Source organism: Macrotis lagotis, chromosome X (assembly GCF_037893015.1).
Source record: "Macrotis lagotis isolate mMagLag1 chromosome X, bilby.v1.9.chrom.fasta, whole genome shotgun sequence".
Lineage (NCBI taxonomy): Eukaryota > Metazoa > Chordata > Mammalia > Peramelemorphia > Peramelidae > Macrotis > Macrotis lagotis.
The window spans coordinates 644,109,655-644,129,042 of NC_133666.1; the positions used below are offsets into that span (position 1 = coordinate 644,109,655).

General features: G+C 38.2%; 1 protein-coding gene and 1 pseudogene across 2 annotated transcripts in view; one reads left to right on the forward strand and one right to left on the reverse strand.

Annotated features, from left to right (window-relative positions):
- TMEM259 (transmembrane protein 259) overlaps window positions 1-19,388 on the reverse strand; it is a 65,071-nt gene that overhangs the window by 24,293 nt on the left and 21,390 nt on the right. Inside the window, exons 2-3 of one of the 2 annotated variants that reach the window (XM_074204499.1) lie at window positions 11,383-11,649; window positions 7,888-8,011 (exon numbers count right to left, since the gene is read on the reverse strand). In XM_074204499.1, coding sequence (XP_074060600.1) covers window positions 7,888-8,011; window positions 11,383-11,649 — 391 coding nt within the window. Of the gene's footprint in view, window positions 1-7,833; window positions 8,012-11,382; window positions 11,650-19,388 lie in introns of both variants that reach the window. The other variant, XM_074204498.1, reaches the window with a different exon arrangement.
- LOC141496954 (adiponectin receptor protein 1 pseudogene) lies at window positions 2,613-3,572 on the forward strand (annotated as a pseudogene).

Here is a 19,388-nt window from a genome sequence, read left to right on the forward strand (position 1 = left end):
GATTGAAATTCTCATGGGCATATGGTCTTTTCAACCCAGAGATCTCTTGTATCGAGTGGCCTTCAAGGCTTCTGACATTCATTCCTTCATTCACACATTAAGGTTTTATTGTATGTAGAAGAATATAATATACCCCCCATAAAAATATATATAAACAAAATATGAAGATAATACATATGTAAGGCATTATGAATGAGGATATAAAAAGTCACTGTCAAAATCACACAGGATATGACATGGAAGAACATCTGTAGGCTTCAATGCAGGTGGGAATACCTTTCCAAACAAGATCCTTCGAATTAAACACATTAAGGATGGAGTTCGATGGACTGAGGTGTTCCACAAACAACATTCTAGCAAGGAGAAAAAAGGAGATAAAGGGGTGTGTATAATAGGGAATTCTGCATGGCAGAATATTTAATGCCTATCTATTTTTACTATTTACAATTTTGATCAATGAATAGTATGGAAGCAATGTAAAGACCATCAGACTGCCTTCTGTGGGGAATGGGGGGAGGGAAGCAAGATTGGGGTGAAAATTGTAAAATTGAAAAAACAATAAAAAATATATTCTTCTGGTCATAGATAACGTCAGTTGCTTTTCTTGGGCTTACTGTTGACAATCTTGAGCTCAGGGAATTGAATGCCAAGTCTAGTTAATTCTACTGTAACAATATCTTTCCAGTCTATTCCCTTCTCCCCACTCACATAGCCACTACACTAATTCAGGCCCTGATCACTTCTCACTTAGGACTTAACTGAGGGGTGACTAGGTGGCGCAGTGGATAGAGCACCAGCCCTGGAGTCAGGGGTACTTGAGTTCAAATCCGTACCTAGCTGTGTGGCCTTGGGCAAGCTACTTAACCCCATTGCCTTGAAAAAGTCTAAAAAAAAAAAAAAAGAAAAGAAAAGAAATAGCCTAATTGATTGGTCCTTCTGTCTTTGGTCTCTGTCCTAATTAATTTTGTTTTTTTTAATTCAATTTCATTTTATTTTCTGAATTCTCTCCCTCTCACAACTTTCTGCATCTATTGAGAAGGCAAGGAAAAGAAAACCAAAAACCCTCAACAAATATGTATAATCAAGTGAAAAATTCCTGTATCAGCCTTGCCTCTCCCTTCTACCCCCTCCCCCCAAAAGAAAACAGAAAGAAAAGTAAATATACTTCAGCTTGTATTCATCATCCATCATCTTGCTCTCTGGAGTGAATAGCATGTTTCCTCAGGAGCCTCTGGTTCAATCCAACCCTCACCACGTTCCTAAATCCAGATGCTCACAAATTTTCAGGGGCTTAAAACAAATTTGACATCAAACTCCTTAGCCTAACCTACCAGCACTTCCCATTCTGTTGCCCACCTATTTCTGCAGTCTCATTTCAGACTCTCCTCTTCACAATCTCTAGATTCCTGTCAAATTGGATTATTTGCTGTTCACCACACTTGGCTCCATCTCCCTGCTCCTTGCATCACTCTCCTTACCTTTGCCTTTCAAAATCCTAATGCCCTTCAATATGCAGCTCAGGTACCATCTTTTCAATTAAGTCTTTTCTGATTTGCCCCATTGTAGGTACAAGGGAAGTTAGATGGCACAATAGATAGTGTTGGCCCTGGAGTCATAAGGAACTAAGTTCAAATCCAGTCTCAGGCATTTGACACTTACTAGCTGTGTGATCTTGGGCAAGTCACTTAATCCTGATCCATATCTGACCACTGGTCCCAGATGGCTCTGAAGGAAAAAATGAAGTTGGTGAACTTATCCTAGCTCTTCCTCACTTAAATCCAATTCATGTTGCTTATCATGACATCACCTCTCTGAAGTCATGGCCTTTTTTGAGAATGAAAGACTAGGGCGGCTAGGTGGCACAGTGGATAAAGCACCGGTCCTGGAGTCAGGAAGGAGTACCTGGGTTCAAATCCGGTCTCAGACACTTAATAATTACCTAGCTGTGTGGCCTTGGGCAAGCCACTTAACCCCATTTACCTTGCAAAAAACCTAATAAAAAAGAGAGAATGAAACAAACATCATTACAAGCTCCTTCTTCACATTTCTTTGTATTATGTTTACTTATATTAGTGTTATTTTAGTACAGTGTAAGCTCCTTAAGAACAGAGAATTTTTCCCTCTAAATTCCCAGTGTCTCACATTACTGAATTTAATTTTGTTGAATGGTTCAATGAGAAAAACCAGTGGAAGCTCCTCTCCTACCTAAACAACCCCCAAAACCATTAAGGAAAGTTCACTTGCATTGGATTTTGAAGAAGTCAACAAAAAGTTCTCCAGAACCTAGACCATTAGTATTAAAGGATGCTTAGAAATATATTGGGGGGGGGGGGAGAAGGGGAGAGGGAAAGGAGAAGAGTGTGTGGAAGCTTCTCCACTTCTGGGGCAGGAATGTAACACCAGAGAAGGCGGCCCCATCAGAGCCCTCAGCTGCTACCACTGCCTCCACTGGAACTCAGTCCAGTCTACCATCAAAGGGAGATCTCTGCCTCCTAAGATTGGAAGCTTCAACTTTGAAGCTGCTAGTTGTAAGGGTGGCAATCAGATATCTTCCCGTAAAGGATGTGAGGCAGGGCAATGAGGGACAGGTCAGTAACTGAGAAGCAGACACAATGGAGCTCACTGAGCTAGGACTGCTACTAAAAGAGAAGGGTAAAGAAAAGACCTCCATTTTCACCAAAATTTAAGAAGAGTAAACATGTGTAGTACTCCAAGAAGAGAAAGAGGTGTGAGTACTAACCTTGCCCCTACAAGCTCACCATGCCATGGAGAAGATGGAGGAGTCTGTATATAAGGTATGGGAAGGATGCTGGTGGGTCATACTGTATGATATGCTCCCTGACTGGCTAAAGGGCAATGATCACCTTCTACATGGGGACAGATCAGCCATGCCTTCTCTGAAAGCCTCTGAGACTGGCAATATTTGAATCCATTTGCTTGGTTTTGCGCTTTTTTGTTTTTCTGGGGAATCCTGACTATGTTCAGACCAAATACGTACTTTATGACCCTTCTACAAGAGAAAATGGTCTTTGGAGTGTTTTTTCCTGGCTGCTATGCTTTGCCTCAGCTTCTCCAGGCTCCTTCATCCTCTCTATTGTCATTCAGAAAAAGTCTCTTGGATATTTGCCAAATTGGACTATTCAGGGATTTCTCTACTGATCATAGGGAGCTTTGTTTCTTGGCTTAATTACTTGTTCTACTAATCTTCACAGCCACAGCTCACCTCTCTGCCATCATTGTGGCCCAGTGGGGCTGTTTTGCCACATCCAAACATTGGCAAACAAGAGCAGGAGTGTTTCTGGGACTTGGTTTGAGTGGGATGTCAAATTGCACCCACCATGCAGATCACTATTGCATAAGGCTTTGTTAAGGCCACAACAGTGGGTCAGATGGGTTGGTTCTTTCTCTTGGCTGTGATGTACATCACTGGAGGTGGACTGTATGTTGCCTGAATACCTGAGCATTTCTTTACTGGCAAATTTGATATATTGGTCCAGTCACATCAGATTTTTCATGTCCTGGTGATGGTGGTAGCCTTTGTACACTTTTATGGCATTCAGGAATTCCCTTAAGGCCTTGAGGCTGGTGCACTGATGACTCTCTTTCCTTAGTTCACTCACTACAGGGATAGAGGAGCTTTTTAAAAACTATGACTTTAGGGGGCAGCTAGGTGGCACAGTGGATAGAGCACCGGCCCTGAAGTCAGGAGTACCTGAGTTCAAATCCAACCTCAGACACTTAATAATTACCTAGCTGTGTGGGCAAGCCACTTAAACCCATTGCCTTGCAAAAACTAAAAAAAAACAAACCAAAAACCCTATGTCTTTGCTGAAGTGAAAGGAAGACTTGAGTTGTCCGTTTCTGGAAGAAACCTCTTAGTAAATTCCATACTAACTGAGCCTCTGCCCACTCTTATACCAATGGGCTGTCAACTCTCAACTTCCATAGCTAGGACTGGAATGGATGGTCTAAGGCAGTCCTCTTCCTTCTCAGAACAGCAACCAGTCATCTCACATAGTATTTTGAAACTCACATTGAAATTCCCTCCCACCTTTCTTTCTCCATTTATTTTGAAAAACAAAAACAAAAAAAACTCTAAAGAACTGGGTCCCTTCAGAAATTGTTTCTGGAAGAAAATGTCCCTCATTCCCACTTTGCAACCTGGCTTAAAGCTGTCCAGTCTTCTCATAGCACACTTTTGAAAACAACCATTAACTTGGTCCCAACTTTCCAGGGCCTGAATCTGCATATACAACAGAAGGAACAAAGTCACCCCTTTTACCAAACCAGCAAACCATGGAAGTGTGTCCAGGTTTCATCAAACTTGTTTTAATTCAGGGCAGCTAGGTAGCATAGTGAATAGAGCACCAGCCCCAGAGTTGGGAGGACTTGGAGTTTAAATCCAGTGACACTTAATAATTGCCTAGCTGTGTGGGCCTTGGGCAAGTCATTCTTAATCCCATTGCCTTAAATAAAATTTTAAAAAAATCTTATTTTAATTCCCCACCACCTTCACCATAACCTCTCAGCAGAGTAATGTAAGATTAAAGTGAAAGAAAATATTTAAAAGGGAGCCCTGTTATCATTGCAAAGACTATGATAATATAAAGAGAACAAAATAGTATTTTAAGGGTAATTTAGGGTCATTAAAATCTTATTTTCTAGGGTTCTCTAATAAAGAGGTTATTCCATGATTAAAAAAAAAAGTCAAAGCTGAGAAGAGCTGTAGTCTACTGGAAGGTCAGAACTTAAAGTTCATGTAAGGCTCTAAGGAATCATAGGACTTTATACATCTGAGCTGAAAGAGTCCTTACAACAAAAGCAGCAGAACCCCAAAGTGGGAAGGTGGGGCCAACTTCAAATCCTGCCTCTGATACTTAACTACCCTTTGCCTAAGCTGGTGATGACTCTACATAGATCAACAGAAAACAGCGCCGTGGATACTAAGTTGATACATGGTTGGGTAAGGTCTGCCAGAGCTGGAGCCACACAATCTCAGAGTAAGACTTAAGTGGGCCATTGTTTTTAATACCAGTAGTAATAAGGTCAGAGTTAGAAGGGACCTTTGAAAGCACAAGTAGCTTATTGAAAAGTTCCTGGTTAATTAAACAAAATACAAGAAATACAAGCCAACAATACAATGTCAAATATAGACAAAGTATTAGTTACCAAAAGAAAATGGTCAAAGGAAAATCACCTCAGTCAAGAGCAAGAAAACTGTTAATTCTGTATTACTAATGAAGAAACTCAGGCTTAAATACAGTAACTCAGGTCAAAACAAAATGCTTTACATGCATAACTTCATTTGATCTTACAACAGGGAGGTAATAAGAAGTGATAACAATAGTTTTTGCCTTTTTTTTTTTTAAGGTATTTTTTGCAAGGCAATGGGGTTAAGTGGCTTGCCCAAGGCCACACAGCTAGGTAATTATTAAGTGTCTGAGGCTGGATTTGAACTCAGGTACTCCTGACTCCAGGGCTGGAGCTTTATCCACTGCACCACCTAGCCGCCCCAAAAGTTTTCTTTAGTTAGGTGCCACAGTAGATAGAGCACAGGACTTGAAAGTAAGAGAAAACTGAAGGTTTAAATCCTTATAAGGCACTTACTACTTTGGTTGGGGGAGGGGCTGAAGGAGCAACTCACTTAACCCCACAGGTCTCAGTTTCCTTATCTGTAAAATATGATAATACTAACACTTCATAGAATTGTTATGAAGGTTAAATGAGGTAACATTTATAAAGCACTTAGAAATGAAGGCATTTAAAAAGCATAAACTTGGAAGCTCCTTTAATATAATGAAGATTTATGACTGAGGTCAAAGCAAACATCCAAAATGAAGTTTTCCTGTTACAGATATTATAAAGGCAAAGGTACTCCTCCCCAAAAGGATCATATATCCTTAGAGCTGGAAGAGACTTTAGAGATCATTTAAGATGAAGTCCCTTTTCTGCAGATGAAAAAACTATGGGCAAAGGGGATTTGTGACTTACTAAAGCCAGGGCTTGAATTCAAGTTCTATTCCATCATTTTTATACAAACTAACAAAAACCAGGGGACAATAAGAGAAATCTCACTCAAAACATCTAAAAATGAAAAAAAAGAAGAAAAAATAAATAAAATATTTAAGATTACCAAGCAACATGTAAGACTGATAAAAATTATAACTACAAAACATTCCTTAAAGAAATAAAGGAGGATGTATAAATGGGGAGCAACTCAGTATTGATTTTATTACCTAAATTAACTTCTAAAATTAGGTTATTACTATAGTAATTAAAGCTGTAATTAACAAAAGGTGATTTTATAAAACCAGTTAAAATAACAATATACTTCATAAGGAGGAGCAAAGAGTTTAGAATTTCAAGGGAAACTATGAATACCATGAGAAAAAAAAAGGAAAAATTAAAGGGGTATAGCATTACTAAAACTCAAAATATATTATAAAACAATAATCAAAACTATTTGGTTCTGATTTTAAAAAAATAGATAAAGCAATAAACAGAAGCAATTGACAACAATAACCCACTTACTATCCAATAAACCCAAGAATATAAATTACTGGAGCTAAGATTTTTTTTTTTGGACAAAAACTACTGGTAATTAGATCAAATACCTTACAGTTAATTCCAAAGTAAACTTTTAAAAAGAGAGAGATAACTCAGTGGATACCACACAGGCCTCAAAATCAGAAGGACTTGAGTTCAAATCCAGTCTTAGACATTGACGAGCTCTGTGAGCCTGGGCAAATCACTTAACCTCAGTTGCCTCAAAAAAGGAACAGCAAGTATGGAGCACCTATAGTAAGGCAGATACATACACCATTACACTGTGGGAAAAGATTTAAACCGATCTAACCATCTGGATAGCAATTCGTTATAATTCATGAAGAGTGACTGACCTGTCCATTCCTTCATACACCCCAGGAAAGTTAAAAGATAGAAAGCTAACATAGCAGCATTCTTTATAGTAGGAAAAACTAGAAACAAAGTGGGTGGGTGTCTACCAAGTGAAGAATAGCTAAAAAAGTCAGGACACATGAATATGATGGAATGAAGAACATGAGGAATTCAGACAAACAAGGGAAGATTTAAATGAACCAATAGAGAGTAGAATATACAGAAACAAAAGAATATATGCTTAGGATTACACAAGAAACCAATTCTATAGAAACAGGATATAAAAAAAGTTCACAGACTGCGAGTTAAAATCTCCTGTTTGGGGGGGCACCAAGGTGGTACAGTGGATAGAGCACCGGCCCTGAAGCCAGGAGGACCTGAGTTCAAATCCAGTCTCAGACACTTAAGCGACCTTGAGCAAGTCACTTAACCCCACTGCCTTGCAAAAAAAACAAAAACAAAAGATCTGGCCTAAGAGCCCTAATTTAAAGGAAATTCTTCTTGGTGATGGTGAACTACAAGTTCTCTTTGTTCCCTGACAATTCTGAGACTAGAATGACTCCATGGCAGCTGCTTTCCTCCATTATGTCATGCTTATCTCTCTCAGGCCCTAAATAATACTGTTTTTTAACTTAAACTAAGTTTATTAGGAACAACTTTGATTAAAGAAATTACATCAAATTATACTCATAGGCCTCAGCACTCAAAGAATACCTTAATTTCTCCTCTTCTCAAATAGATACCCAGGAAGATAGCCATATGATTGGTTAACCCCAGTTCATTTGTTTGATATGCTTATCACCCATTTGTTGACTTTACTCAGAGAGGGGCAGGGGAATGAATAAAAGATAAATGGATGAAAAGCTGAGATGAGAAGGAAGGGAGGAAAGTTGGTGGAAAGGGAAAGAACAGGGTACCAAAAGAAGTTGTCTTTACCTGCTCTGGCTAGCATCTCAAATTCCGACACAGTCTCGATCAGAGGCTGCATACCTTTAGTAGTCGCCTCAGTGAAGGAAAGCTCCTGGCTTTGGTTCTTGGCCATCTGGGTCAATGCTTCAGGGTTGCTCACCCGGGAAGGTTTCAGGAACACCTTTGGTTCAATGTCCAGCTCAAACTGTTTAAAAAACCAGAAGCAGCAGCAAGAGAGTTAGCAAAGTTTTGGAAATAAATAATACAATTCTAGGAAGGATGTAGTCCACCTTACAAATGAAGACACTTAGGTTCCGAGAAGAAAAAAGGTCTATGATCACAAAGTGAAGATAAAACCAAACTCAACCCCATCTACCTCCAAGTCTGCAGGTTGTTTTGGTTTCTTTTGTTGTTGTAATCTAAAGGGACTTAGATCACTTCCAAAAAACATAGATGTTCTATGAAATAAAGTGGCCAAAAAACTGAGTATTGCTTTGGGACTAAGAGAAATCTTACTCTTCTCAGGGATAACTACTCTTTGAGGATTCAAGGATAATGGTATTAATATGAGAAAAACCAAATTCTTTACTAGACTAAGCTGAGTCATCTGCCAGGATGATGAGTATATGGTAAAAATGAATGCTTTATGTACCAATAAATTACCATCAAAGTTGACCTTGAAATCTAAGGATTTTATGGCTTTTATTGTTGAGCTTTCCAAAGTTCCTTACAAAGTGTTTTCTGTATATATTTTGTCCTCATAACAATCTTGTGAAATAAGAAGGAAACACAAATTATGGGTAATCTCACTTTACAGTTAAGAAGAAATTTGTATAGCTATACAAGTAGAAAGTAGCAAATTCAGAACTCAAACACACTAAGTCCAGAGCTCTTTTGGCTATACTATATCAAATTATAATTTATGCCATGGAAAAGAGTTGGGAGATATAGAAACGTAATTTTCTCGGGGGGGGGGGGGGGCAGGATCACAATCACAATTTCAGAGAAAACTAAAAAAGGTCAGAGGATGAGGAAAAGGTGTTTGCCTGAATTCCACCCCTACCCCCACCCCAGAAAGCTCTACAACAGAGATATGACCTAAAATAATCAGCTCATCCCTCCCCAATTATGTTTAGGACAAAGCAGGGATTATATGACTTTTTGACCAGAATCCCAAACCAAGGAGCAAGTATTTTCCCAGAAGAGATTGGTAAGGGATATACCCAATCTCCTGTAATCTGAGGATTTCTCAGAAGGGCAGCAGCTTATAATGATTAATACTCCAACATCTATTCCCTGACCTTACTTCTCCCATGGAGACAAGCAGAGGGAAATCTAATTCTTCTTCCATAAGGCAATCAGATATTTGAAGACAGTGATCCCACTTCACTCAGGTGGTCAAAAGAGCAGTTCAATGGAAAGTACATTAGACTTGGGACACAGAACACCTAAGTTTGGATCCTGGCCCTGCCACTTATGTTGTATGATAATCAACAACTCACTTCAGTTTTCTCATCTATAAAATGGGGATAATTAATATATGTACTCCATAAATTGTAAACTGATATGCTATATAAATGTGCAGAGAGTGCAACTCTAATGGGCTGACCACACTGTTCAAATGCCAGATGTACACTTGCCAAAAAAGACTATTTTATGGAGGACTCACAAAGTGCAAACCAGGGGGTAGGGGTGGGGAGGTCAGAAAAGTGATACAAGAACATTCTCAAAGTCTCAAGAACTTTGGAATTGATTGTGCAGCACGGGAAACATTGGCACAGGACTGTCCAGTTTGGTGTGCTCTCATCAGACAGGTGGCTGTGCTCCATGGATAAACCAGAATTGAAGCAATTCAAAGGAAATATGACATCTGTAAGTTTAGAGTACCCGTCCCAGGTGTTCATCTAGACTATTGGTGCTCAACCTGTGGGAGAGCATTCCAAGCTCTTACTGATCTGATCAGCCACAGTCAGACACATTGTTATTGGTCTCTAACATATTAATGTCATTTTGGTCCTCAACCAACCAAACTTCATACCTGAAATGACTCCCTCATTCATTACCTTTACCTTTAGTAGATCTTTAAGGGACCTTTAGTCCCTGTCTTCCTTTAAGACAAGGAATGCCCATTGACTGGGGAAAAGCTGAACATATAGTGGTACATGAATGAAAAGGAATACTATTGTTACATAAGAAATGATGAATAGCAGAGATCAAGGACAACCCTAAGACACCTGCTATGGACAATGCCATCCATATCTAGAAAAAAACACTAGAGTCTAAATGCATATTATGTTAATTTTTAAAAACTTTATATTTTTCCTTCCTTTCTCATTTTTTCCTTTCCCTTTGGTTCTAATTCCTCTTTCACAACATAATTAATTTGTAAATATGCTAAACACAAATGTATGCATACAACTTTAACTGCGTTCAAATCGGGCCTCAGACACTTAGCCACTTAACCCCATTGCCTTGCAAAAACCTAAAAACAAAAAACAAGAAAAAATAAAGAAGAAATGATGAACAGGCAGATTTCACAAAAAACTTGGAAAGATTTGTAAAAACTGATGATGAGTGAAGTGAGCAGAACAAGGAGAACATAACAGCAACACTGTGTGGTGATCAACTTTGAATGACTTAGATCTTTTCAACAATGAAGTGATCTAAGACAATTCTAAAAAGTTTGTGATGGAAAATGCCATCCACATCCAGAGAAAGAAATATGGAGTCTGAATGCAGATCATTGATGTAATACCCCTTCAATAAACACCCTTCTCTCTTGTGACATTGCCACCACCCTGGGACAGGTCCTCATCCCTACTATTGCAATTGGCTATTGTTGGATCTGGATCTGCCTGTCGCAAGTCTGTCCACACTCCAGTCCACCTTCCATTCAGTTGTCAACACTACCCTACTCAATAAACTGCAGTTGCTCTCCATACCTCCAAGACCAAATATAAAATCTTTTGTTTGGCATTCCAATCCTCTAACACCTTACCCCATGTACTCTGTGATCCCGTGACACTGATTTCTTTATCCCCCCCCCCCCTCTAATGACATTATATTTCTCCATCCTGGGCATTTTTACAAGATAGTCTCCATCTCTAGAATGTTTTCTCTCTTTATCTCCACCTTCTGGCTTCCTTTGAGTCTTAGCTAAAATAATATCCTGCAATTAACCTCACCAGATCCTCCTTAATTCTAGTGCCCTCCCTCTGCTGATTGCTCCCATTTTATCCTGTCCTTATCTATATGCTGTAATTTGCATGTTGTCTTCCCATTAAAACAATAAGATCCTTGAGAGCAGGAACTGTCCTTTGCCTTTTGTACAGTGCCTTACACATAAAAGAAGCTTAATAAATGCTTGTAGTACTTAATGAATACTGACTGACCATAAGACTATGAGCAAATCACTCCTATTTAAGTTAGCCTCTTCATGTTTAAAAATGGAAGGTGTGGAACCTTCAAATTCCATTCTAGTTCTCAAAAAAAAAAAGTTCTAATAAGTGTTTCTAGGAGGAAAAAAACTCAGTTGTCATTTATAATCATTTAGCAAATCATCCTGATTCAGCTTACCTTGATTGAGCTATTTTCAAACATCTCTACTGTCATTTCATCTTCTTCCTCCTCCTCTTCTTCCTCCTCAGACTCTATCACCATGCCTGGAAAGCTCTCTGCATCACAAAACTGGAGGAAGATAGGAGCTCGGCTAGAGTTGTGTTGAATTTCTACTCGAAGGATGCCATCTCTGGGCCACTTGTCTCGCACATGCTCCAAACAATTAATAGGGGTGCGAGAGAAGGCAATGTGAATGTAGGCCAGGATGAAAAGCACAAAAAGTGCCTAAAAACAACAGGAAATAAGAAGAAAACCAAAGTCAACAATCATTTATTTCAATTCAATACAACAATCATGTAGTAGGTAACTATGATATACCTCAGACCAACAAAGAAAAACAGACATATAATAATTAATACAAAATAAAATTAATATATTTAGTGCTTTGTGCTTGTTGGTGGGAGAGGAACAAATAAGAATATGTTGCAGGGAGGCAGATGGAGGTTTCGTGGGAGGACATTAGGGCTAACTAAAGGTAGAACTTGGCCATGTTGGGACTTAGTAGATTCTCTATCCATTAGACGTCTTCAAACAAAGATGAGAGGATCACTTGTTGACATCAGATGTTGATGGCTCTTCTAAGGCTAATTTCTATAAATAAAACATGGCCACTATCCTAAGGGATTCCTCTTTACAGTCTAGTATGGGGATAAGACTTAAAATAAACTGTATACAATACATTAAAAAGTGGAATTGTTCCTTGAAGAGAGTAATCAGATCTGATTCTTGAATTCAGCAGGCAAAAAGTGAAATGAGGAGGGGGAGCAAGCACATTCCAATGGAAAAGACTAGCATGAACAAAAGCACAAAAGGTGAGAAAGAATACAAGTTGTTCATTGAACATGGAGATAAGATTGGATAGCCATGCTGGCAATGGGCTTTAGATTCTTACTTGACAGGCTAAAGAGAGCACTGAGGTATTCTGAGAAGAGGAATATGATCAAGAAAGTATGGATGAATTAAATTGGTCTTGAGAAAACCTGCAACATGTCTAAACTTGGCCCTCCAAATAAAAAGCTGTAACAAAAAAGGACTTTAGTCTTTCAAAGAGGAAAAAAAAATGTAGGTCAGGTCACAAACACAGAAGGAAAAAATTACAGTCTTTTTTGAGTTATCTGGAAAAAATACTGTACTAGGAACCAGGATCTGAGTTCAAGTGCTAACTGATATTGTGCATAAGTGACTTCACCCGTAACATCCCAAATACCCTCATGTAAAAAAAAAGTATGTTTGTAAGTTATTTACAAGAGCAAATGTAAGAAAAACTCATTGAAAATGAAAAATACAACAGTTATGCAAACGTGAATAATCAAACAGCTAGGCCTTCACATCTAAACTTGTACTTGATTCTAGAGAATAGAAGCAGAAGTAATCAGGGCTGAGGGTTAAGGAAAAGAAGAAAGGGAGAGACTTCAAAGAGACATATTTTAGTTCAACTCTGGAAATAACATAGTATAATCCCAGCTATCCAAAAGTCAAAAAAGTTGTTTCAGGAGATGCTAAGAACCAAGTTTTATAAGGATAATACCATCAGTTCATATTCCTTAATGGATTGCTAGGTATGTAAACAGGTTTTGTAAGCTATATGTTCAGTTATTCTAAAAGTGGAAGGTAGATGATCACTTTCTGGGGAAGTTATAGGTGGAATTCATGATCTAAGTAAAGGTTGAACCAACTTTAGCAATCCATTCCAAGTTAAAGTTTAAGATATACACCTGCTGGATCAGCGGTGGGGCTAGATGGTGGGGGCTTGACTTCGGCTCGCTGACCCTCTGGAGCTTGCCAACAGGGCTGAGGGGAGAGCTCCAGTGCAGGAGAGCTATGGACACCATCCCTGGGCTCCTCGGGTATGAGGAACTCAGAGTCCACACCTCCATTACTGCAGAGGCCTTCCCAGAACAAACAATAGCAGACTACTTCTGCCTCAGGCACAGGTGTGTGAGCAGAAAAACCAGCCCAACTGACAATAGGGAGAGGGATGACCTCAGGCCAGGGCAAAGCCCGCCATTGATTGAAGGCAAAAGGATTCATTAGCTCCAACTCCTCCCTTCAAGCTAAGGGAGAAATCCTCAATCCTCAATCCTCAATCAAGGTCACAGACACTCCAGAAAAAGCAACCAGCACCTCCTACTGGTCAGCCAAAGAAACTGCACTCAGTCTAGCAATACCAAGCCCCTGTGAACCAGCCCCTCCCCAACTCAAGCAAGGTCTTAGCAAAATGAAGAAGGGTGGGTGGAAAGGTGGATCCATAGAAAAATTCTTGGAAGGGAATGACCCTGACTCAGAGAGACCTAGAACCTCTGAGGAGAATACGACCTGGTCTTCAACACAGAAAGACTTCTTTGAAGAAATAAGGAAGGAGTTTAAAAATCAACTGGAAAATTTGGGAGAGACAATTAATACCTTGCAACAAGAAAACAAATCCTTAAAAAATACAACTGGACAAATACAAAATGAGAATAAATCTCTCAGATCATCAATTGGACAAATACAAAATGAGAATAATTCTCTCAGATCCTCAATTGGGCACATGCAAAAAGAAAATAATTCTCTCAAAACCTCAATTGGTCAAATGGAAAGCTCTTTCAAAAGTAGAATGGGTCAATTGGAAAAGGAGCTGCAAAAGGTTAATGAAGAAAATTCCTCTCTAAAAAAAAAGAATGGAGTCTGCAGAAACTAATGACTCCATGCAACAGCAAGAGCCAGTTAAACAAAAACAAAAAATAGAAAAAAATGTAAAATACCTCATCAGCAAAACCACTGCCCTTGAGAATAGGGGCAACCTGAAAATTACCGGACTTCCTGAGAACATTGAAGAGAAAAAAAAAAAAGCCTGGACTTAATATTACAGGATCTAGTGATGGAAAACTGCCCTGATATCATAGAACCAGAGGGCAAAGTAGATATTGAAAGAATACATCTTTCCCCTCCAGAAAAAGATCCTAAAATGAAAACACCAAGGAATGTTGTGGCCAAATTCCAGAACTATCAGAAAAGAGAAAATCCTGCAGCCAGAAACAAACAATTTAAATATCAAGGAGCCACAGTAAGGATTACACAGGGCCTGGCTGCATCAACATTAAGGGATTGAAAGTCCTGGATGGCAAGGGAGCTTGGAATGCAGCCAAGAATCCACTATCCCGCAAAGCTAAGCTTTCTCTTCCAGGGAAAAAGATGGACATTTAACAAAATGGAAGAATTCCAGAAATTCCTGATGAAAAGACCAGAGTTAAATAGAAAATTTGGTCATCAAACAGGAGGTTCAAGAGACACATGAAAAGGTTAAAAAAAAAGAAAAAAGAAAAAAGGGGGAGGTTAAAAAAAATTGCTATCCAATAAGTTGAAACTGGCTATATTCCAGCATGGGGAAGAAGATTCTTATAAATCTTGAGAACTGTAACTCTAACAGAGAGAATACACCTAGCCAGAAGTGATGGACATTCATGACCTATCCACGAGACTGCTATCCAATGGGATATAACTGGCTTTAACCCCACTTGAGAGAAAGACTAACAACTCTCAAGAATTCTAACTCTATTAGACAGAATGTACATAGCTAGAAGTGACAGATACTCAGAATTTTGTATGACTCAGATAGAATGATCTAAAAAACACTGCCTCCTTAAAAAGGGGGACAGGAAGGAGACAGGAGGAGGGAGGGGATTGAATGGGGTAAATCTCATTACACTAAGAGGTACAAAATACCTATGGTAATAGAGGGAAAGAAGGGAGGCGATGAGAAACACCTGAATCTTCTTCTCATCAGACTTGGCTTAAAGTCAATTTGCACATACTTAGTTAACTTAAAAAACATCTAACCTTTCAAGGATTAAAAGGGGAAAAGGGGAGGGGGGACAAAGAAAGGGAGGGGGAGTGGGGGAAAAAAGGGAAACTAACAAAAGGAAGGGAAGGGAAAAGGGAAAAAGAGAAAAGGGAAAGAAAGGGGAGGGGGTGATATAAGAAGGCAAACACACTGAAGGGGGTGGTATTCAGAAACAAAATACTGGGGAATACGGATAAAGGGAGGGGGAAAATACAAACAGAGGGAAGAAAGTATGGAGGGCAATAAAGAATTAGTAATCATAACCTTGAATGTGAATGGGATGAACTCTCCCCTAAAACATAAGGGAATAGCAGAGTGGATTAAAAACCAGAATCCGACAATATGCTGCTTATAAGAAACTCATTTGAAGCAGAAAGATACACATAGAGTAAAGGTAAAAGGTTGGAGCAAAATATATTTTGCTTCAGCTGAAGTTAAAAAAGCAGGGGTAGCAATCCTTATCTCAGACAAAGCAGCAGCAAAAATAGATAGCATTAAGAGATAAGGAAGGAAACTTTATCCTCCTAAAAGGTACCACAGACAATAAAGCTACTTCAATACTGAAAAAAAAAAAATATATATATATATATATATATGCACCCAATGGGACAGCATCCAACTTCTTAGAGGAGAAGCTGAAAGAACTATAGGAAGACATAGACAGCAAAACTCTACTAGTGGGAGACCTCAACCTCCTACGATCAGATCTAGATAAATCGAATCATAAAATAAACAAGAAAGAAATTAAGGAGGCAAATAAATTGTTAGAAAAACTAGATATGGTAGACTTATGGAGGAAACTGAATACGGATAGAAAGGAATATAACCTTTTTCTCTGCAGTACATGGAACTCATACAAAAACTGACCATGTACTAGGACATAAAAACCTAATGATCAACTGCAGAAAGGCAGAAATAGTGAATACATCTTTCTCAGATCACAATGCAATAAAAGTCATATGCAATATTGGGCCAAGGAGATATAAACCCAGAACCAATTGGAAACTGAGTGGACCAAAAAACAAATTATAAAAAGAATTAACCATTTTATCCTAGATAATGATAATAATGAAACAACATACCAAAACATAGGGGATTCACTCAAAGCAGCTCTCAGGGGATATATTATAGCTTTAAATGCTTACATGAATAAATTGGAGAAAGAGGAAATGAATGAACTAAACATACAACTAAAAAAATTAGAAAAAGAACAAATTAAAAATCCCCAATTAAATACCAAATTAGAAATTCTAAAAATTAAAGGAGAAATTAATAAAATCAAAAGCAAAGAAACTATTGAATTAATAAAGCCAAAAGTTGATATTATGAAAAAAACAATAAAATTGATAAACCCCCTGGTCAATCTGATTAAAAAAAAGAAAGAAAACCAAATTGCTAGTATCATAAATGAAAAAGGTGAACTCACCACCAATGAGGAGGAAATTAAAGTAATAATTGGAAATTATTTTGCCCAACTCTATGCCAATAAATTTGATAATCTGAAACAGATGAATATTTACAAAAATATAAGTTGCCCAGGTTAAAAAAGATTAAATACCTAAACAACCCTATCTCAGAAAAAGAAATTCAACAAGCCATCACTGAACTCCCCAAGAAAAAAATCTCCAGGGCCTCATAGATTCACAAGTGAATTCTACCAAACATTTAAGGAACAATTGGTTCCAATTCTATATAAACTCTTTGGAAAAATAGGGAAAGATGGAACTCTGCCTAACTCTTTCTATAAAACCAATATGGTGCTGTTACCTAAACCAGGAAGAGTTAAAACAGAGAAAGAAAATTATAGACCTATCTCCCTGATGAATATAGACACAAAAAAATCTTAAATAAAATGTTAGCAAAATGATTACAACAAGTTATCACTAGGATAATACATTATGATAAAGTAGGATTTATCCCAGGAATGCAGGGTTGGTTCAATATTAGGAAAACTGTTAATATACTCAATCACATCAACAACAAACCTATCAAAAATTATGATTATATCAATAGATGCTAAAAAAGCTTTTGACAAAATACAGCATCCAGCCCTACTAAAAACACTAGAGAGTGTAGGAATAAATGGACTGTTCCTTAGAATAATTAGCAGTATCTATCTGAAACCATCAATAAGCATTATATTTAATGGGGAGAGGCCAGAGGCATTCCCAATAAGATCAGGGGTGAAACAAAGGTGCCCATCATCACCACTACTATTCAATATTGTATTAGAAATGTTAGTGTCAGCAATTAGAGAAGAAAAAGAAATTGAAGGAATTAGACAAAACTCTCACTCTTTGCAACTCTTTGCAGATGACATGATGATCTACCTAGAGAATCCCAAGAAATCATCCAAAAAACTACTGGAAACAATTAGCAATTTTAGCAAAAAATTTAGAAAAAAACAGATATCTTATTGTCTGATCTTGTTATCTCTTAGACTTCTTGTCTCTTCCTTAAGGATATGATTTTTCTCTCATCACACTCAATTTGGATCAATGTACAACATGGAAACAAAGTAAAGACCGACATTGCTTTCCATGGTGGGGGGGAGTAAGATTGGGGGAAAATTGTAAAACTCAAATAATATCTTTAATAAAAAAAAATTTTTAAAAAAAGAGCACAAAAAGAAACTGCCTCACTTTTCTATCATGGACCAAAATATTTTATAATGCAGTTTTGAACTCCATGACAGAGCTGTCTGTTGACTTAAAAGGATGAACCTTTTCAGAAGAGAAAAGCCTTTGCCAGCCAGTTTCAGATTCCATACTCCATTACATATGTGATGAGACTATTAGTTCTCATAGAATAGATGGAGTTAAGACCCTTGTGGAATTCTGGCATGAATCCATTCCCTTTATCAAAGTGACACAAACATAAGCCAGTGGAAATATAGCAAATGGGCAAAAGCCTTAACCCTAGGAAGGAAAGTATGCCTTGTACATATTTTCTTTAATCATAGGTATCTCTAGAAGGGAAAAAGGGTTCTCTTGTATAATCAAACTATTCAGTACCAATATTTTTTTTCCTGGTATATGTTGGAGTGCTGCTTCAAATGAAGGTATTCTGTGCTCTACTATACTGTGCTGCCTCTGGGGAACTAACCTGAAAGGGCTCTTGTTAAGTACATAGGGAAAATATTATCAGGGGCAGCTAGGTGGCATAGTGGATAAAGCACCGGGCTTGGAGTCAGGAATACCTGGGTTCAAATCTGGTCTCAGACACTTAATAATTACCTAGCTGTGTGGCCTTGGGCAAGCCACTTAACCCCATTTGCCTTGCAAAAACCTTAAAAAAAATTATCAACTATATTTTACAGATAAGGAAGCTGAGGTTCAGAGAAAGAAGTGAGTGTTTCAAACTGAAAAAGATTGAAAGCCAGAGAGCAGTTAGGTGGCGGCGCAGTGGATAGAGCACTGGTCCTGGAGTCAGAAGTTAGTTCACATTGGCCTCAGACACTTAATAATTACCTAGCTGTGTGACCTTGGGCAAGGCACTTAACCCCACTGTATTGCAAAAAACAAAAAAAGAAAAAGACTAAGCCAGGAATAAAAACAGGTTCTTCCTCATCCTTCTAATATACTACCATGTGCCTTCTTAAGCAACAAGTATTTATGAAGTGCATACTAAGTACTCATTACTCTGCTGCTTGCTATGTAGCAGTGCTTAAGTGTCAGGGGAAGAAAGAAAAAAGGACTGGGTGCCTATCTGGCCCAAGAGAAGACACATATAATTCCTAAGTCACAGCTCTGCCACTAACTCAAAGGACTGTCCCAAATTGTGTGGAACTTAAAACTTACAATCACCTTCAGAAGGCCACAAACTTTACTTGCAATGGCATGTCCTTATACAGATTCACAACCTTTCCATAGCAAGAGACAGTTGGGATTTCTCATAGCAAATATTGAGATGCCATGAGCAAAAGAAAACTGAGAACCTCTGCTACAAAGTGTTACATAAATGCCGGTTAATACTAGTATCATCTCTTAAATTGTAACTGAATTCTTCAAAGCAAATACCATACAAGGTATCATAGCATCTCAATTTGGATTACTGCTGAACTGAGCTAGGAGATTCAATCTTTGAGCCTCGTTTACATCTTCTGTACTTAGAAATTATTCCCAAATCCCACATACAGAAA